Raw genomic sequence first — 18,320 nt, forward strand, 5'->3', positions numbered from 1 at the left:
CAGGTCTGAAATTAAATTATATTAAACTGAAGAAAAATAATTCAAGAACCATAGATGTTGGTCTAAAGAAAGATATCTCTGAACAAATTCACTGTCATGCTTTCAGGAAAGTAGTAAGAATGTGAACAAGAGGCACAACAGTGCCAGCATAACTACAGTTATTTATGGGTACCGCATGCTAGCTATATCAAATCACAAAAATGCTCAGTTTTCACAGGCCAAAACATTAAGAAAAAAAAATATATATATATTTTTAAATCTATTATGATTTATGTAGGTGTACAGAAGTAATGTGACAAAAAATAATACATAATAGTCATTATAATCATAAAAGTACAGTATAATCATGCCTGTCTACAAGAAAAAGGAACTAATTGTGATTATATAGTTACTATTTATGGAAAGTAAGTAATCATTACATTAATTTTACACTTCTTTTTGTCACGTGCTGGACTTGCTTTATATTTGCTTTTTTTTTTTTTTTTTTTTTTTTTGCAACCGTAAAGACCAAAGGGTGAAATGAATAAGCCGTCCCTTGTTCATTTGAAAGTAATGCATTACTTGCATAAAACAAATCAAGATTACTTCTCTTTTGACATCTAGTCTTATTTGAAAGGTTTTTTTTTTTTTTTCGAAGGGAAAAAGACGACTGTAAAACTAATGAATATATATATATATATATATATATATATATATATATATATATATATATATATATATATATATACCATCTTCTGACCCATAGTTCATGTGCAATGGCAAGTCCATTAGTGCCAAATCATAATGCATAAAACCACAAACACGTTCAGTATGTATATATATATATATATATATATATATATATATATATATATATATATACATACTGAACGTGTTTGTGGTTTTATGCATTATGATTTGGCACTAATGGACTTGCCATTGCACATGAACTATGGGTCAGAAGATGGTCAGATTAGAAATGATGCTGATAACACTCTCTAAATACTTGTATCAGTAACTTTAAACTGCTACTATTGCATAGCAATACTGTGAAGAAGACTGCAGTTTAGTTACCTAGGGGCTTGCTTTCCTCCTCGCCGTCCAGAGCTGTTCTCGCTCAGAAAACACAACGGAGAGCAGAGGTCGAGCCAGATGGAGCTACACACACACACACGCACGCACACACGCACACACACACACACACACACACACACACACACACACACACACACACACACACACACACACACACACCTGCTGCTTCTCTCGTGAGGACCGTCAGTCTGAACGCAGTTCAGCGCATTACCGCCACCTACAGCCTTTAGGCGCCTCGGAACCTTTCAACTCGTGAATTAAAGCACGCAGTGGTTTGATGTTTCGATGAGGATATCTGCTGGTTAAACCCTGGAAATGCAACGAGGACACAGCAAAACGTGTGCAATGAATGAATGAATGCACTCTTGAAGGCATACTCTCACCCGGTTGAAAATATAGGTCATACTTTTTTTTAAGGTTCAGTTCTCATTATTAACTATGACTTTTGCCTCAATAAAGTCCTAGCCTAGAAAGCACATGCACATCTGCAAGAGGTCGGTTAGATCGCTTCATCTTGAAAGCATCTGATAGACATTCTAAATCATAAACATCTTAAAGACATCTTCTAAACATCTATTTGACGTCTCTGTGGTGTGCTATTAATAGTTATCACTGATAGCACTTGTACATCGCAGAGACGTCTATAATAAATCTATAGAATTTTTCCTATCAGATGTCAAATAGACATTTAGAAGATGTCTTTAAGATGTTTATGATTAAGAATATACGTAAAACTGACTTCCTAAAGATATAAGATGTTTGTATAGATGCTTTCCAGATGATGTGATCTTGCAGACCTCTTGCAGACGTGTGCTATCTGGGTAGTTAGTTCGTTGTTAAGTTTAGGTATTGGTTAGGATTAGGGATGTAGAATATGGTAAAGCAGAATGTGTGCTTCATGAGTACTAATAAACAGCCAGTATGCTACATTTGCATATGTGTATTTAGCAGATATGCTAGCAATACGCATGCTAGTAAACAATTAGTTAATAGTCAAAACTTTTATTATAATGGATCAGCAGTTTCTGCCATCTAGTCACTTAACTCACATTATTTTGCCCATTATTATATAGATATTTGTATTAATGACAATATGTATTTGAACAAGTTTACTTAATAAATTGGCTGATGAGTTTGTAAAAAATCCATAAAATATTTAATGCATTTTAACTTGTAGCAGCCAAATATTAATCTATATATGACAAAAAATATGTGTGGTTAAAACATAGCATTGTCTACATACAATTATGTTTAGTGAGCCATAGCAATACAAAGGCGTTTTATTCCATGTTTACAATTTTATTGCATTTCATCACCAAAAAATATATATATATTAAACACAATGCATAATCTAAAAAACAAATAATAATAAATTATATGCACTGTAAATCGCTTCGGATAAAAGCGTCTTGCTAAATGCATAAATGTAAATTTAATGAATCGTGGTGGAAAAGTGCAGGCAAACAATCAATGTAGATGAGCTCAATTAAACAGCAGAATTTTGTTTTACAATGCACTTGTTATATCTCTAATGTGACCATGAAATGAAAACTACCACAGATGTGCAATGAAAACATCTTTAATTATGTAAATTAAACATAAAATGCATCAGCTGGGTAGAGTGAGTTAGTAATGCTTTACAGCATTTCTTCCAAAGATCTCCATGTAAAATGTCTGCGTCAGATACTCCTCGCCTCTGGAAGCAAAGAACACAAAACAGACTGAGTTTGCTGTTCAATCAAAACACAATGTTGTCATGTTGTTTTAATCGTGATATTAAAGCAACCTACTGATAGCTGTGCTGCTAGATATTGCGTGTGGCGCTGCATGTGTTCAACAACACGTCTCCTGTGGAAGAGTAAGCGCTCAGATCCTCCGCTCTGTAAAGAGAATCAGGTCTGCAAACACACAAACACACACATGAGCTGACACCACACACACTTTCACTGCTATAAACCCAGAGACATTGTAAATATAGGTATATGAGGGCATTTAAGCTAGTGGAGACATGGAAAGTTGTTGCAAATAATGACCTCCTCAGATAAAGGTTGGAGATGCAGCCCTTAAAGTTGTCTTTTCCCAGGATTACACTGGATGAATACAGTCTAGATGAAGATCCCGTCACTCTCTGGCCAACATCTTCTTCATCGATTCGAAGTTCGAGGCTAAAACAAAGGTAAGCATCAGTAAGGAAGGAAAAATTTTGAAAACTTCAAATGCTTAAAATTACATGAGTCTATATTTATAATTATATGGAGTATTTTTTTAAAAATGTGTTTAATTCAATGAGCACCTTTGGCTATAACTTGTTTTTAATTATTATTTTTACCAAACGTGAACGTTACAAAATGCAAATGTTACAGTTCTAATCATATTGTGTTTTGTCGAATCATATTAATAACTGCAATCAGGCAAAAATATATAACCGTTTCAAATTATCTGTTTTCCCAGGCTAATGAATCTTACCTCTGCCCCTGACCAGAAACAGTGAGATAATGCCATTCTCCATCCTGGTACTGCTGGGTAGATTTCCAGACGCTGCCTTGGGATTTGAGGAGCACATATCCGTTCTCCATGGAGAGCTCCATGTCTTTACCCTGCCACAGAGAAACCACAGTGAGAAATATGAGACGTGATATGCAAGTTTTCTATAAAACCACAGTGTGATCCAGGATTATTTTGTTTAAAACAGAAGGCTTTAGATCTGTCACTTCTGAACATTTTTATATATCCACATGAGAATCAAGCTCTTAGCATTGATTACTTGAACAGACAACCCCTCTAATCAGAAGAGAGTGCGCATGCATTTGGCCGTATAGTGTGTGCATCTGTGGAAGAGATCCGCACATTTTTGCTGTTCTGCAGCAGGATGCCGTCTGGTTTTGTACTTCTGAAGCCCAGAGAAAGACCGACATCGTCCAAGCTGAAGTCCTCATGGAGTTTCTCCAGTGCGCTGCCGAGGCTGAATTCAGCTCTCCTTACCATCTGGAAAAGAGCAGGATGGATGTTTCAGTGTGTGAATGCTGAAGAAACCAAGCTAGCATGTTACCTTTACATGTAATCAATGAAAGATTAGCTGGATTACCTGTAGCTCATTAGTGCATCCTCTGCCGATGCCCACTTTCTCTCTAACGCTCGGGGTGGAGCCGCCGGCCGTGCCGATTTTCACACAGCCTTTCAGAGCCGGGATAGTGATGTTGTATCTATAATAAAGTCACTCAGAATGAATAAAACATCATACAATTTTTTAGAGAGTAACACAATATTGTAATGCATTCCTTTTAAAATAAATGTTCCCCAACACTGACTGTCAGGGTGCTGAATCTGATTATATTACGTCCAATGCCACAATACATAAACGTAATCACTACTGCATCATCTGCTCCTGATTGTTTGATATGAGGGCTACTGAGAATGTATATGTTTTTATCCCAAATGACCCATGTTGATTGCAGAGTTTATTTGTTTATTTGTTTATTTATTTGGATCCCCATTAGCTTCCACAATGCGGTTGCTAGTCTTCCTGGGGCCCAAAAAAGAGTACATCACAGCAGTGTCCAACTATTGTTTTATTATGCAAAACTGTTCAAAACTGTTCAATTCAGAGTCTTGAATGGGGAGTTCTGCAGAAAGGCTCAAAAACAGGACAGAAAAGAGCCTGTTACTTCTCAATTCTGATGTTTTTATGACGTAAAACTCTTGCTAATATTGTAAGCAGACCTTAGAGAACATTATAAATTATGCAAATAAAAATGCAGTTCATGATCACTGCAAAGGGAAGACATTAAGACACGGACCTTTCACGCAAAGAGTTGGGAATCCCGCCGACGTAGAAGTGCTTGAACATTTGTGGAATGACGTCCGTCCTCTTGACCTCAATGTTCCCTACTCGGACTTTAAACTCTCTTCCTGCAGTTATCAAAACTTTCACATCTGTTGCCTGAGTGCAAATGAAAGAGTGCGATTTAATTGAGACTGACATGACTATGTACAACATCTTAAAGAAGAAAGTCATCTTGGCTCTTCCTTACCGCAGAAAGGCTTGCTTCCTCCTGACTTCTGACGGGCTCCAAAATATTCATTTTGTTTTGGCCACGCAGAACAACGTTACCTTTCTCAAGAGAGACGCTGTAGAAAAAGTCCTGATAGGGAATGAAGAAAACAAGGATGAAAATCTCAAAAAAAATAAAAATAAAAAGGCACATCAGAAAAAGCTCAATAGGTAAGAACAAATTCTTACATCCTCCTCGTCTCCTAAATACAGCAGAAGAGCATCCCTAGCTCTCGTTTCCACTTTCTGATTGATGGACAGATAGTTGGGGAATCTTTCAAGCAGGACTTTGGCGTAACCGGTGCCTTCATAGTAATCCGAGTCTGAGATCGACAGTGGGATTTGTCTGAGCAAACAGAAACAGGAACAGTATGTTGTCACAATGCACAGTCTAGTTTTCCATTCATGCTGAATGTGCTCTTTAACACTATTCTGAATATGTACATGCATTGTGATTATTGGTTACACTGTGAATATACTGTATTCTCACTTATTAGTGCATCGGCATCTCACTATTCACAAGCTGAGAGCTTACCTCTTACAAGGGGTTTCTAAGTTAATATCAACCGCGTTCTTGAAGTTGTACAGACTGATGAACTTGTCATTGAAGGTGGAAAACTCAATGCAGCCGTTGTATTTGCCATATCTGAGAGAGGTTGGTGGCTAAAAGAGAGAGAAATGCTCTTTTTTAAAAACCAATATGTATTTAAAAATGCACAGAGAATTAAAGAGACATCATTACACACACACACACACACACACACAGTTCATATTTACCGTGAAGTCATCCGGATAACCTCCTACATAGAAGACCACTTTATCTGGACTGAGATCCAGCAGGTTTCGTGTCAGTTCACCCAGGTTTTCTGTCAGCTGCGCCTGCTTCGGATTGATCGACGTGAACTGCTTTGTTTGAATAACTTGTGCATCTTGATAAATTCTAGATGACATATGGAGGGAAAAATGGCACATATAGTGGATAAAATATAATGCAATTTGACACTATTAGTAACCAAAATGTGCCACTGTTTTAGTTTGAGCATAAGCAAGAAATTATAAATCTACATACTTCATTCCTTTAAATAGACACAACTTGAGCATATTTAGCCAAAGCTATTTGTGACAAAACACAGCTGTTTGCATATAAATGAATGCAGAGCTGATATTTAAATAATGTTAAGATATCATGCATTTATATTGGAAAGATTATATATTAGGGTTATATCGGAAATGGTTTGGAAAGAGATGAATGCATAGGTGATCCTTTACAGATGCTGTAGGAGACACTAACAAACAGATTCACAATCAGAGAGAAATAAAAATACTGCAGTCAACTTCACTTTCACTGCATCTAATTGAACACACTTTCTATACAATACTGAGAATTTTTTTTTTCATTTTATTGCCAGGAACACCACACAGCTTCCAGGGAGTAATGGAGAAACGATGGGATTCAAACCAAACTGTTTCTGCCTAAATTATTATTATTTTTTTTTATGCATGTTACTATACCTGTACAGGTCGATTTTGTCGAAGAAAGCCATATCAGATGAGGACTCAGTGATGCTGGATGCCTCAATATCGTACTCCTCTCCTTTGAGTTTATAAATGACATGCAGGATGTTATTGCGAAGAGCCATGCCGATGTAGTCTCCGGATGCCTGCGAGAACATTTAACGAATGCATTAGGAGGCTCAAGCTAAAATGACCCTACCTGAGCTGGCCTGAAAAGATTTGAATGATTTGAAGTTGATGCACAGTAAAATCACACTCACGTCTTTGTTTCCGAGGTACATCACGAACAGATTGTCATCCCTGATCTGGCGGCGCCGCCGGCCGGGTCTCTCAGGTCTCTGGAGCGACAGGGTGAGGGCAGTGTACGCACGCAGGTCGTCCAAATCTTGCGGAGGACGCAGCTCTACATGCCCTTTACCCGTGAATTTCATAGGCACAACAATCTGCAAGAGATCGAAACATTAAGAAGAGAACATACCTCTCAGGAAAAAAAGGTACAAAAGCTGTCACTGGGGCGTAACCTTTTCAAAAAGTACACCTTCGTACCTTAATTACCCCAAAAAGGTGCATATCAGTAACTTGAAAGTATGCATTAGTATCTAAAGTGTACATATAAGTACTTAAATAGAAAATATAAGTACCTTTTGACTTCCACAGTATGACAAAAATAAATAAATCATATGGATGTCAGTGAGGTTTATTATTAACTGTTTGGTTAACAATATTCTCCAAAATATATTCTTTTGAGTTCAGCAGAGGATTGAAACTTTTGAACATCTTGAGAGTGTCTTTAAGGGAGATTCAACTCTATTTTAACTGTTTTAGATTAAATAAATGCATTTATAAATGCATTCACTTTTAAAAGGCATAAGACAAAAACCTGACAGCATCTTCATTTCAATCCGTATATCTTGTGACAATTATTTCTACTCATATTTTAGATGATTTTCTAAATTCAGATATGTTTGAAAAATGTAATGTCACTTTAGACTTCAGCAGGGACACTTTATTTTCAATGTACTATTTCACTGGATTGAATTTAGAGTGTAGAATATATCAAATGAATCTTACTCTGTTAGCAGCGTCTCGCGCTTGCTCGATCAGCTCCTTTATCTCTTTAATATTATCAGACACGTTGTTCCCGGCGCTGATCTGAGAATTGATCTCTTTTATTTTATCCAGCAGGGATGGGATGGAGCCGCTCACATTTTTGACTGTCAGATGGAAAGAACAGAGAAAGAAAGAGAATAAAGTTACAGAGGAACTAGTTGAAGAATCAGATTAATAACAACAGGGCAGCACTTACCGGTCAGTTCCACATCATCGAGAACACTGTCGATGTTAGAGACAGACGGAGTAACAGAGATCTTGGTAACTTCTGCTTTGATGTCGTTTAGTTGGTTCATTGTGTCACTCGTGGTGCGATCGGCTTCCGCTGCTGCTCTCTTAGCCGCGTCGATAATGTTACCGATGTCATCTATGATCAGACAGAACAAAGCATGTTTTCAAACATATCCATGTCTTAAAGGGACAGTTCAGCCAAAAAAAGTTCAATCTGTCATCATTTACTCACCCTCAAGACAACCAAAAAGAAAGATATTTTTTATCAATGTGTGTAATAAACTACGGAGCCCTGCAAATGACATGCAAGAAAAAATAAATAAATTGTGCGCGCGATTTACTAATTCGTTCCCTAAATGTACTAAAACGTGCACACGATTACTGTTGCGTTCCCTCGATTTACTATTACGTTGCCTAATTGAGGGAACACAATAGTAATCGTGTGCATGTTTTAGTACACTGAGGTAGTACACAATTTAGCCTAATATTTTGTCTTGCATGTCATGAGCGGGGCTCCGTAATAAACAGTTGACTTTAGCCATTGAATTTTATAGTATAGAAATAAAAGATACTATGGAAGTCACTGTCTACTGTTAACTTTTAAATATCTTCTTCTGTGCTCAACAGAACTCATACCGGTTTGGAATGACATAAGGGTGAGTAAAAGATGACAGGATTTTCATTTTTGTGTGAACTGTCCCTTTAAGCTAGTCTTGTAAAGGAAGCTGCATTAGAAACAATCCTCCATATGGAAATCGAACATGTCAGCACTTGTGGTGTGTATAGCATAGGCTTGTTTTGTACTTAGACTCATACTGTATGTCAAGCAGTACTCTTTTCTCACCTCTCTGAATTCCTTTCAAACCCCCCTGGACAGAGAGCAGCTCCTTTTCTAGAGCTTTCTTCTTCTCTTCAGCATCTCGCAGGCGTTCCTTCTGATTTTTGAGCTCTTTGGTTGCTCCTGGGAAAGACAGAATAACAGTGTTTAAATAACAAATGACTGATGATAGAAAATCAGATTCAGTATGTAGATTGATTTTTGGAGAGTTTTCATTTTAAATTCATTCAAACCTTTAAGATCTTTAGTTGCATCTGTGGCATCTTTAAGTAGGTTATTGCCATCATTTTTCAGATTTGTTGCCCTGTTGATCAAGTCCCCTTCACTGACATCCTGAAAAATAAATAAATAAATAATCAACACATGTTTGTTTGGCATCATACACTGACTCCAAAAAAGTGTTTAAAAATTCAAAGTCATATTTAACCCTCAAGTGACCAATAACCAATCAATTTATTTATTTAATACGCTGACATTAATTTACTATATGTAGTTTAGTACTACATTTAGATTATATATTTTTCTTTACAATTTTAATTTTTTAGGCGATTGTATTGTACTAAATTGTATTTATACAGTAGTTATGATCCATTTAATTTCCACCATTTACTTTTTAAGCATAGACCTGAAAATTAAATGTCCATATTCAAATTAAATAAAAATAATAAAAAAATAAACCCAATTTTTTTTAAATCCCGACTTTTTATAATATCAAGCTCAGATTTGAAACACAACTTGTTTAGACTTGTAGTTTTGATTTTCATGCAGTTTTACCTTAACTCAGTTAACTTTTCATGCAGTTTTACCTTAACTCAGTTAACTTTATATATAAAGTTAACTGAGTTAAGGTAAAACTGCATGAAAATCAAAACTACAAGTCTAAACAAGTTGTGTTTCAAATTTGAGCTTGATTTTATATATATAAAAAAAAAAAAAAACTCTGTACAATTTTGCTACTAATTAATTAACTTTTTCCAGGCATGTCTTAAAATAAATGCTATATGGTTTGATTTTGTCATCCAGTGCAATGACGCTCATTTTCCAGGATCGCTGCATGTATCCTAACTGTGATATTCAAGCATGTTTGGCGAGGTCTCCTACATTGAGTGCTTTGTCAGCCGCCTCTTTGGCCTTCTTCGCCGCCTCCTCTGCAGCGTTGACAGCGTCGGTGATGTTTTTGTACGCCTCTATCCCAGAGAGAGCGGTCTGCACACCAGAGCGCCCACTCACATTCTGTACAGCCCTGTCCAGGACAAAAACAGCACTTATATGATACACATCAACAGCATACTCTCTTCCCTCTGGGGGAAAAAACAAATATGAGATGGAAATCGAAGTGAAAGCGACACAACGTGGGAAAACACAGGTGATCTCACACAGGTGTGTAAGTGTCTTACTCTTGCAGCTCTTTGGCCAGTTTGTGCATGTTTTCTGCGTGTTTTTCTGCCTGTTTCACGATCTTCTCTTTGGCTGCGGCGTGTGAGATGGTTTGGACTTTATCCTTGAGTTCGGTCTTTGCTCCGCTGAGCTGCGCTGCAAGCTGTTCGTATTCCTGTGGGATCATGAGAGGATTTGTCACCAATGAAATCATCATACTGTCATCACATAACTGATCTGTAACTGCTTCCACACAGTAAGTTAGAAAAGCAAGTTAATGCATAAATGATCAAATAGTATTAAATATAAATATTACATGAATAAAAATTCATATTGCTCAAACATTAAGTACAATACTGGGGTAACTATTATGAGGAAATGTCTGGGTCATATTTCTCTCCAAATTAGATTGTTTCATTACTTGAAATAAAATAAATAACCAAAATAAAGTTATATATAAATATACAAATTTTATTTCAGCTAGTTACCAAGGCAGTCTACTCATTTTCATCTAGTTTCAGCTAAAACTGAAATAAAAATGAATGAAAACTATTTAGACATAAATGACAAAAACACAAAATTACTAACACTTTAACTAAAATGAACATGAAAGCAGAAAATATAAATGTAAAATCTAATCAAAATCTTAACAAAATATAATGATTTCTTATATATATTATAATAATAAATAATAATATATAATGAAAGTGTTTAGGACAATTAATACATTTATTGTGGCATTATGTGGGAATTGCATGCCTACACAATCTGCCTTCATATATGCTAAATATCGTTTATTATTTTGGGAATATGTTTGTGTCTATGTGTTTCTGAAGGTTTACCTCTTTACTGTCATTGAACATATTCAGGACGTCCTCAGTGTCTTTCAGCTGTTTCACAGCAAGAGCGATCTGATCCTGGACGAGGTCTCTCTCACGCTCCAGATCTTTCACTCGTTTCTGAAAAACAACAACAACAACATCTAATGTACAGTTTCTCTTGCTATGTGTGTTTTTGTGCTGTGAGGATTGTACCGTTCTTGATTCTTACCAGAATATCTTTAAGGCCTTCAGCGTTGATGTCGTTCTGTTTGCTGGTTTTCTTCACCATATTATCCGCCTGTCTGAGCAAATCCTCTAACTCTTTCAGCTTGGTCTCATAGCTGCTCAGTAGATCGTCAACACGCCTCGACGCCGCTTCATTCTCATCGCACTGCTTTATGATAGTTTTGACATTCTCTAAAACTGCAATGAAAACATAAATGTGATAAAACTGCAATGGTCGGTAATGATTACGTGTTGGACATGCACAGGCTGAATCAAGAGTAAATGTACATTTGTTTGCTTCAGCTTGCTCTTTTCTGGCTGCATCTTTCTGCGCGTTGAAGCTTCTCTTCTCCATCTCCTTCACCATGTTCTCAGACTGTTCCAGGAGTTTGGCTAAATCTGCGTTGGCCAGAGCTGATCCACTGCTGTTTGAGTCCATCAGCTGCTTCAGGAGCTCTGAAGAACAAATACAGTACATATATCATTCAATACTCATTATTACATCTAATAAAGGGGTAAATGCAGTAATATCACGGTAATAGCACAGTATCATTCAGAACTTTGAAATGTTTTCACATCTTTCACATTCATTCAGTAATAAGACGTTGTTGAGAAGTTGATGAGAAGTTGCTTATTAATGAGTGAATGTTGTGGTTTTTGAACATTAATGTGTTATTACCATGTTATTTCTGCATTTAGGTCTTTTTTAAGTTATTAAAAAAGAGAGAACTTTCAAATTACACATAAACCATAATAAACCCCAGTGGAATAAATGAAAGTTAATTCAATTCAATTGAATTTATGAACTGGTGGTTAATTGAAAACAGTCCAAATGTACGAAACCTACATATTTATTTCTAGCAAAACAACAAATATTACCAAATGTCAAACAAAATAAATTACATTAATTTTATTAAATGATTTTACTTGCATTAACTTTCACTTTCAGATGTTAAAAGTGAAACATTTTTCATGCAGCAATGGTTCATCAATGGGCATACATAATCATGTTCATCAATAAAATTCAGTCCCAAAAGTGTGTGAGAAATGGGGAAAAGGCTCAGTATATATACACACACACACACACACACACACACACACACATTAATATAACTTCATGGAAAATGTGTTTTTGGCACTAATGGTGCTCCATACTAGAGGCGAAAATGACCTCAACACAAAAAGTGTATCATTGAAGAAAAAATTAAAAATAAATTCATAATTGACTGAACAAATAAATAAATAGTGTGCATTTGGAGGGTTTTGCGAATTTGCCAAGTTTGTTCCTTTACTAAAAACTAAGTTTTTTTTTTTTTTTTTGGTCAAAATAACCTGAATGTGTTACGAGGGATGAAATAAATCTTGTCCGTTTGGAACAGTGGCTCATTCATTCAGCTCAGGTCAGTGTATTATGTGATTGTTCACAGGATCTGTCAGGACAGGCCTGCTTTACAGTCACCCTGATCCTCAGCAGTGAGAAAACACCACACCTGCACACATTTATCAACACAGCACACAGAAGCAGCACTGCTAACCCAGCCTGACAAACCCACGGCATCTTAGTACCTTATTTACTCATATCAGTACTTTAAAAGTGCACATTAGTAGCATGTTAAAGGGTGACTGCTTTATAGCTTCTTTTCTGAGAAGACTTATTAACAAAAATGCTGTACAATTTAATGAGCATCTCTACCAAGCGTGTCTGTCCTCATTCACTGCACACTACCACACAATTACAGGCAATGCATTATTATTAATACAAACCCCAAATCTGTGTGTGTTTTTACCTTGTATTTTTCTGAGGAGGTTCTGTGTCTCTGTGTCCAGATCTTTTGCTCTTTGGTGGCTGTTTTCAGCGTTAGAAAGTGTCTTTTGTGAATCCTCGGATTGCTTCCTGACCTGGACATACAACAGCTCGATGAATTATTTGATCTCCAACAAGTGTAATGAAAACATAGAGATCTCGGATAAACAAAATGTTTCTTGATGATGATTTCTCTTCAAATGTGAAATGTGAATATATTTTCTTGGACTGAAATATTTCGGTGCTTTATTTATTTTTTAATGCTTTAAAGATTATTATTATTATTATTATTATTATTATTATTATTATTATTATTATTATTATTATTATTATTATTATTATATATTAAAAATAAGAAAATATATTTACATAAATATATTTTAATATATTTTAGACATATTTAATTTTTGCCTTTTTTTGTATATCATGAAATATATTTGAAATAAAATATTTTTTGATGTATGGGATTTCTCACTTGATTATAAACACATTTCTGCATGAATCTGCATGTTTTTTGTTTTTTTTTTAGTTTTCAGAAAAATGATCTTCTAGTACCTGTTCTTTTAGACTGTCCATATCTTGGGCCAGATTAGTAACATCTTGTCCCAGCTGGTTAACGTTAGGCACCTGACTGTTGACGGTCGAGCTGAATGTGTTCACCAGGTTCTGAAAGAAAAACATCATGAGTATAAAGAGCTCAATCAGATTTTTTTGAAGAATGTTCTTAAAACATTTGAAGTCAGCATTTACAAAAAAAGGGTCGCTTAGTAATGTTTGGGTCGTTATTATCATTGCATTATGAAAATATCAAACAGACACACACACACACACACATCACTGACCGACACACACACACACACACACACACACACACACACACACACAAAAGACTAAATGTAAGTCTTTTTTCTTAAAAATAATAATAATAAATAAATAAAAATTACAAAAATTATATTTTTGTCAATGGATCACGTTTATGAAATGCAAATACAAGACATGCGTACATTTATTTTATTACAGTAAAGGAAACCTTTGCTGACTACACTTACATATAAAAGTTTTTTTTTTTTTTTTTTTTTTAAGGCTTAGTGGTTGAAAACCCCTTTCAGGTGCTGTGAGTGTTCAGTCATGTCTGTACATTTAGCTGAATCACCAAATTGCTCACAGAATGTTCCAGACTCCACACAAGCACAGCCGGCAAAGCTTTTTCAAAGCACTTTCTGTGCATTATGCTGATGAGAGACCTGATGTGGATTCTAATGTAAATGATAAACGTTATGTTATTTTGAACCACCCACTGATTTCATGCAACAGCCCTTAATAACAGAACTGTGTGTGTGTGTGTGTGTAATAGACCCTAACATGGTCTCACTTGCTCTATGTGCAGTTATAACTTTTACTTTCCATCATATTACTTACAATGTCAATTAAAAAAATAAACAAATAAATAAAAAATCCTTTCTCAGGACAGAATATTGAGGAATAAGTCAGGAGAAATCAGGGAAACTACAGAAGGAGATGAAGGAATACCGTTGTGGCAGCGATGGCTTCTTCAAGCTTCCTCAGATGCTCTTTTGATGAAGGTCTGAGAGAGTCCAGATCCAGCTGATCTTTAATTCTTCTCAGCTCAATATCAAGCTTTTCCAGACCAGTCAGTAATGTCTGTGCACAGTTATCACACTCTGAAAAAAAAATAAAAATAAAAAACACACCGTTACAAAATAGCACAGCACAAGTCAGCAAAGGGGAACTGAACACAAAAGAGTGAAAGCCTGGGGTGTGTGTGAAACCCTCTACCTTCACACTGCTCTTCTGTGTCTGTGTCCTGGAGCTCCAGAGAATTCCTGCACACTGTGAACGACACAAGACATGCTGTGAGTGAACTTATTCAAGATTATTTCAGTCCTCCTTTGCAACATTCATATAGACTTCAGAAAGAAATTAACCATTAAAAAGAGAAAATCTCAATATTATTTGTGTCTTCAAAAAATGCATCTATCTATCTATCTATCTATCTATCTATCTATCTATCTATCTATCTATCTATCTATCTATCTATCTATATCTCTATCTCTATCTCTATCTCTATCTATCTATCTATCTATCTATCTATCTATATCTATCTATCTATCTATCTATCTATCATAATTTTTATTTATAATTTATTCACATTCAAAAATGTTCATTATTGTACAAAGAGTATGTTGTACTGATATTAAATTATTCCTGTTTTTGTCTTGTTTTTTTACATAAAAATAAATAAATAAATAACTAGTCATTAAAAAATGCTAGGACTATTACAAAATAAATCCTCAAAAACAAAACTTCCAAATGCATTATGATGTTTAATTTTTTTTTTTTTTTTTTTTTGCAGTACTATCATTTTGAGATGAAATGTGCCGTTCAGCCATGATGAAGCGCTATATAACACACACACACACACACCCACACACACACACACACACACACACCTCCAGTCTTGGAGTCACACAGGCTCCCAGGACAGATGCACAGACGACAGCGTCCACCTGAGACCAGAGGATCACCGTAATATCCCGGAGCACATCTGAGGATCAAACAAGCCTTTTCAAAACCACCTGTGAATCTCTTGTTTTGCTTTATTATTAAACTCTTGGATTCAGACTTTTTTCTTTTTTCAGTTAAAACAACCGAGTGATCATATTCCTCACTGATCTGAACCAATGCACCTCAGTTTTTGAGTGAACAGAGCATTAGTTGTGCATCGTTCGGTCAGTGTTCGCTCAAAAACTGAACATCCAGCTTCAGCAGAAAACACATTCTGGTTGTCCAGAACCTGATCAGCACGAACAAGCCTGGACAAGCTTGAAATGAATGTTGGTCTAAGCTTGTCTTTTGAGCAGGGATGTGAAGTCACAGATTACACACACTCTCAGAAAAAAAAAGGTACAAAAGCTGTTACCGCGCCTTTGCACTTTTAGGCACTAATATGTACACTTTAGGGTGTGCCTTTGGAAAAGTTACCGCCCCAGTGAAAGCTTTTGTCAGTGTAAGTGAGCTTTTACACAAATACTGCAGTGTATGATATTTGATAGAAAGATCAGTTTTGGGAAAGTGAATCACTCACCGCTCGCATCTTTCACCGGTGTAACCGTCTTTACACAGACACAGAAGTCTGCCATCGGTTTCAGTGCAGCCCAATGCAAAGCTGCAGAAAGAGACGCCACACCAACACTTAACAACATCAATCTGATTGTGTTAGGTAAATTAAAATAAATGAACAGGAGGCACAACATTCATTTAACTAATGGATATCAACTGACTTCACCAGCTAATGATTACTTTAAGAATGAAAGTAAATTCAAAATATATATTATTATTATTATTATTATTATTATTATTATTGTATTACAAGTTGTCTGAAATGATATGTTTGAATATGCAATTTTGGAGATATAGGACAGAGGAGATTTTGGATTAATCTTTTTATCACTCCATAAATCAGAAAAATAAAATATATAATAATAATATTTCTGTATGTCACTTCAGCTCATCAAGGCTACATCATTTGATCAAAATACAGTAAATATTGTGAAATATTATTAAAATGACTGTTTTCTTTGTGAATATCTGTTAATTTACTGTAATTTATTCCTGTAATCTAAAGCTGTATTTTCAGCATCGTTACTCCAGTCTTCACTTCGGTGTCACTCAATATCCATAAATCTAAGCCATAAATATCAAAATGTTTGCCAGCAGTGTCTCTCGTCTCCAAACAGTCGTATCTTTTCCATCACAGATGCGAGTCTTACTTGTTGGCGTGGTTGCTGAGAGGACACGGGCACGCGCTGCATCTGTGCGCTGCGTCTGAGTAAAAGCCGTCTCTGCAGCGCTCACACTGATCCCCTGCTCTGTTGTCCCGGCAGTTCTGTTCAACACAGCATTTGAGTTACTGAGTGAAGCAGAGGAATGAATGTGTGCACAGGCAACAGATCCATGCTGCGATACTAGAGACAGAGCGCATTATTACCAGACATCGGCCGGTGTTTTCCTCACACTCGTTCGAGAAGCCGTTACAGGAGCAGCGAACACAACGAGCAAACGCACCGCTTCTGTCCAGATAGTGACCAGCAGGACACCCCTGACCACAGACAACAGGGGCTGGTTAAATTAGTCAGTTAACTCATCACACACACACACACACACACAATAATAATAATAATAGTGAGTGAGTGAGAAAAACACAAAACATATGAAATGCTTAACTGAACTGATGAAAAAATGTGCAAATGTAATACAGTGTTATTTGAGTATTATTGAGATACTATTATGGTTTTTTATTATTATTTTTGATCACTTTTATTTTGATTTTTATATCCATTTTCATTTTAATTTGAGTTCAAGTTCAATATAAAACATAGTTATCATCATAAAAAATAAAAAAATAAACACATTATTAATCCACATATGAACATATTTGACAGAAAGAAAACGGCATATATTTTAAATCATGACTTTGGTACTCTAGAAGTCTAAATTAAAGAGTAAGAAGTATTAATCACAATCTACACTTTGTACAAAACAAGAATATTTACTATAAAAAGTGATTTAAGAATTGTAAATAGTAAATTTTACATGTAATTACCATTTCATATATAGTTCAAAATTACACATTTCAATGTGTTACTTGCCAATTTTGGAATTAATTGCGAAACGACAAGCAATTTCTGAGTGAAAACTAAACAAAAACTCAATCCATCCACCATCACATTTCAATAATAACCCACACAAATGCATGGAATATCTCTCTTTACCTGTGCATCGTCCACTGAAGGGATCTGGACGCGCTGTGTGTCATGAAGAGAAGGGAAGTGAACGCGCTGTCCATCGCTCTGACCTCTCTGAGTCTGAGCCTGATCTCTCTGATGCTGTGTGCTCCTGTGTTCAGGTCTGGGTCCTGCACAAACCAGCACTAGCAGGACCCCGAACACAAGGGCCCTCAGTGCTGCACTCCTCCAAACCGCTGATCCTGTCATTCCCATCCGCTCGATCCGTCTGAAATAACCTGTGTGGAGCTCAGGTACTCTTCTTAAAGAGGGAGGAAACGCCCCAGACGAGCACTCACTCGTGAATCAGTCACAGACGCACGACCGCAGATCAACCAGGAAACTGAGTCACGACGAGCTGTAGACATGCACTGCAAGACCCGAGCACTTTAACACTACATCACCAACAGCTGATTTGCTGACACTTTAGACCAATTCTCACTTTTAACTTTGTTTATTAGCATGAATA

The 18,320-nt window shown here is 36.1% G+C and overlaps 1 protein-coding gene across 1 annotated transcript; it reads right to left on the reverse strand.

The window, feature by feature from the left end:
- Positions 1-2,637: 2,637 nt before the first annotated feature.
- On the reverse strand, positions 2,638-18,114 carry LOC128024119 (laminin subunit alpha-3). The gene is made up of 31 exons (XM_052610696.1): positions 17,840-18,114; positions 17,056-17,166; positions 16,838-16,953; positions 16,153-16,233; positions 15,518-15,612; positions 14,844-14,897; positions 14,577-14,728; positions 13,602-13,712; positions 13,030-13,141; positions 11,531-11,698; positions 11,247-11,440; positions 11,039-11,155; positions 10,217-10,371; positions 9,921-10,062; positions 9,053-9,152; positions 8,826-8,942; positions 7,947-8,117; positions 7,712-7,854; positions 6,901-7,083; positions 6,638-6,786; positions 5,903-6,065; positions 5,661-5,788; positions 5,315-5,471; positions 5,106-5,216; positions 4,872-5,014; positions 4,160-4,277; positions 3,922-4,059; positions 3,541-3,671; positions 3,108-3,239; positions 2,865-2,972; positions 2,638-2,770 (listed from the first exon to the last, which is right to left on the reverse strand). The coding sequence occupies exons 1-30, from the start codon at positions 18,065-18,067 to the stop codon at positions 2,879-2,881; spliced, it is 4,014 nt and encodes a 1,337-aa protein (XP_052466656.1). The 5' UTR covers positions 18,068-18,114; the 3' UTR covers positions 2,638-2,770; positions 2,865-2,878.
- Positions 18,115-18,320: the final 206 nt, after the last annotated feature.

The sequence above is a fragment of the Carassius gibelio genome, chromosome A2 (assembly GCF_023724105.1).
Source record: "Carassius gibelio isolate Cgi1373 ecotype wild population from Czech Republic chromosome A2, carGib1.2-hapl.c, whole genome shotgun sequence".
NCBI lineage: Eukaryota > Metazoa > Chordata > Actinopteri > Cypriniformes > Cyprinidae > Carassius > Carassius gibelio.

Coding starts and splice junctions, on each gene's coding strand:
- LOC128024119 (XM_052610696.1), bottom strand. CDS start 18,067: ATGGGAATGACAGGATCAGCGGTTTGGAGGAGTGCAGCACTGAGGGCC. Junction 10,063..10,216: donor CTGGCCAAAGAGCTGCAAGA/GTAAGACACTTA, acceptor TGTCCTGGACAG/GGCTGTACAGAATGTGAGTG. Junction 6,066..6,637: donor GACAAAATCGACCTGTACAG/GTATAGTAACAT, acceptor TATGTCATCTAG/AATTTATCAAGATGCACAAG.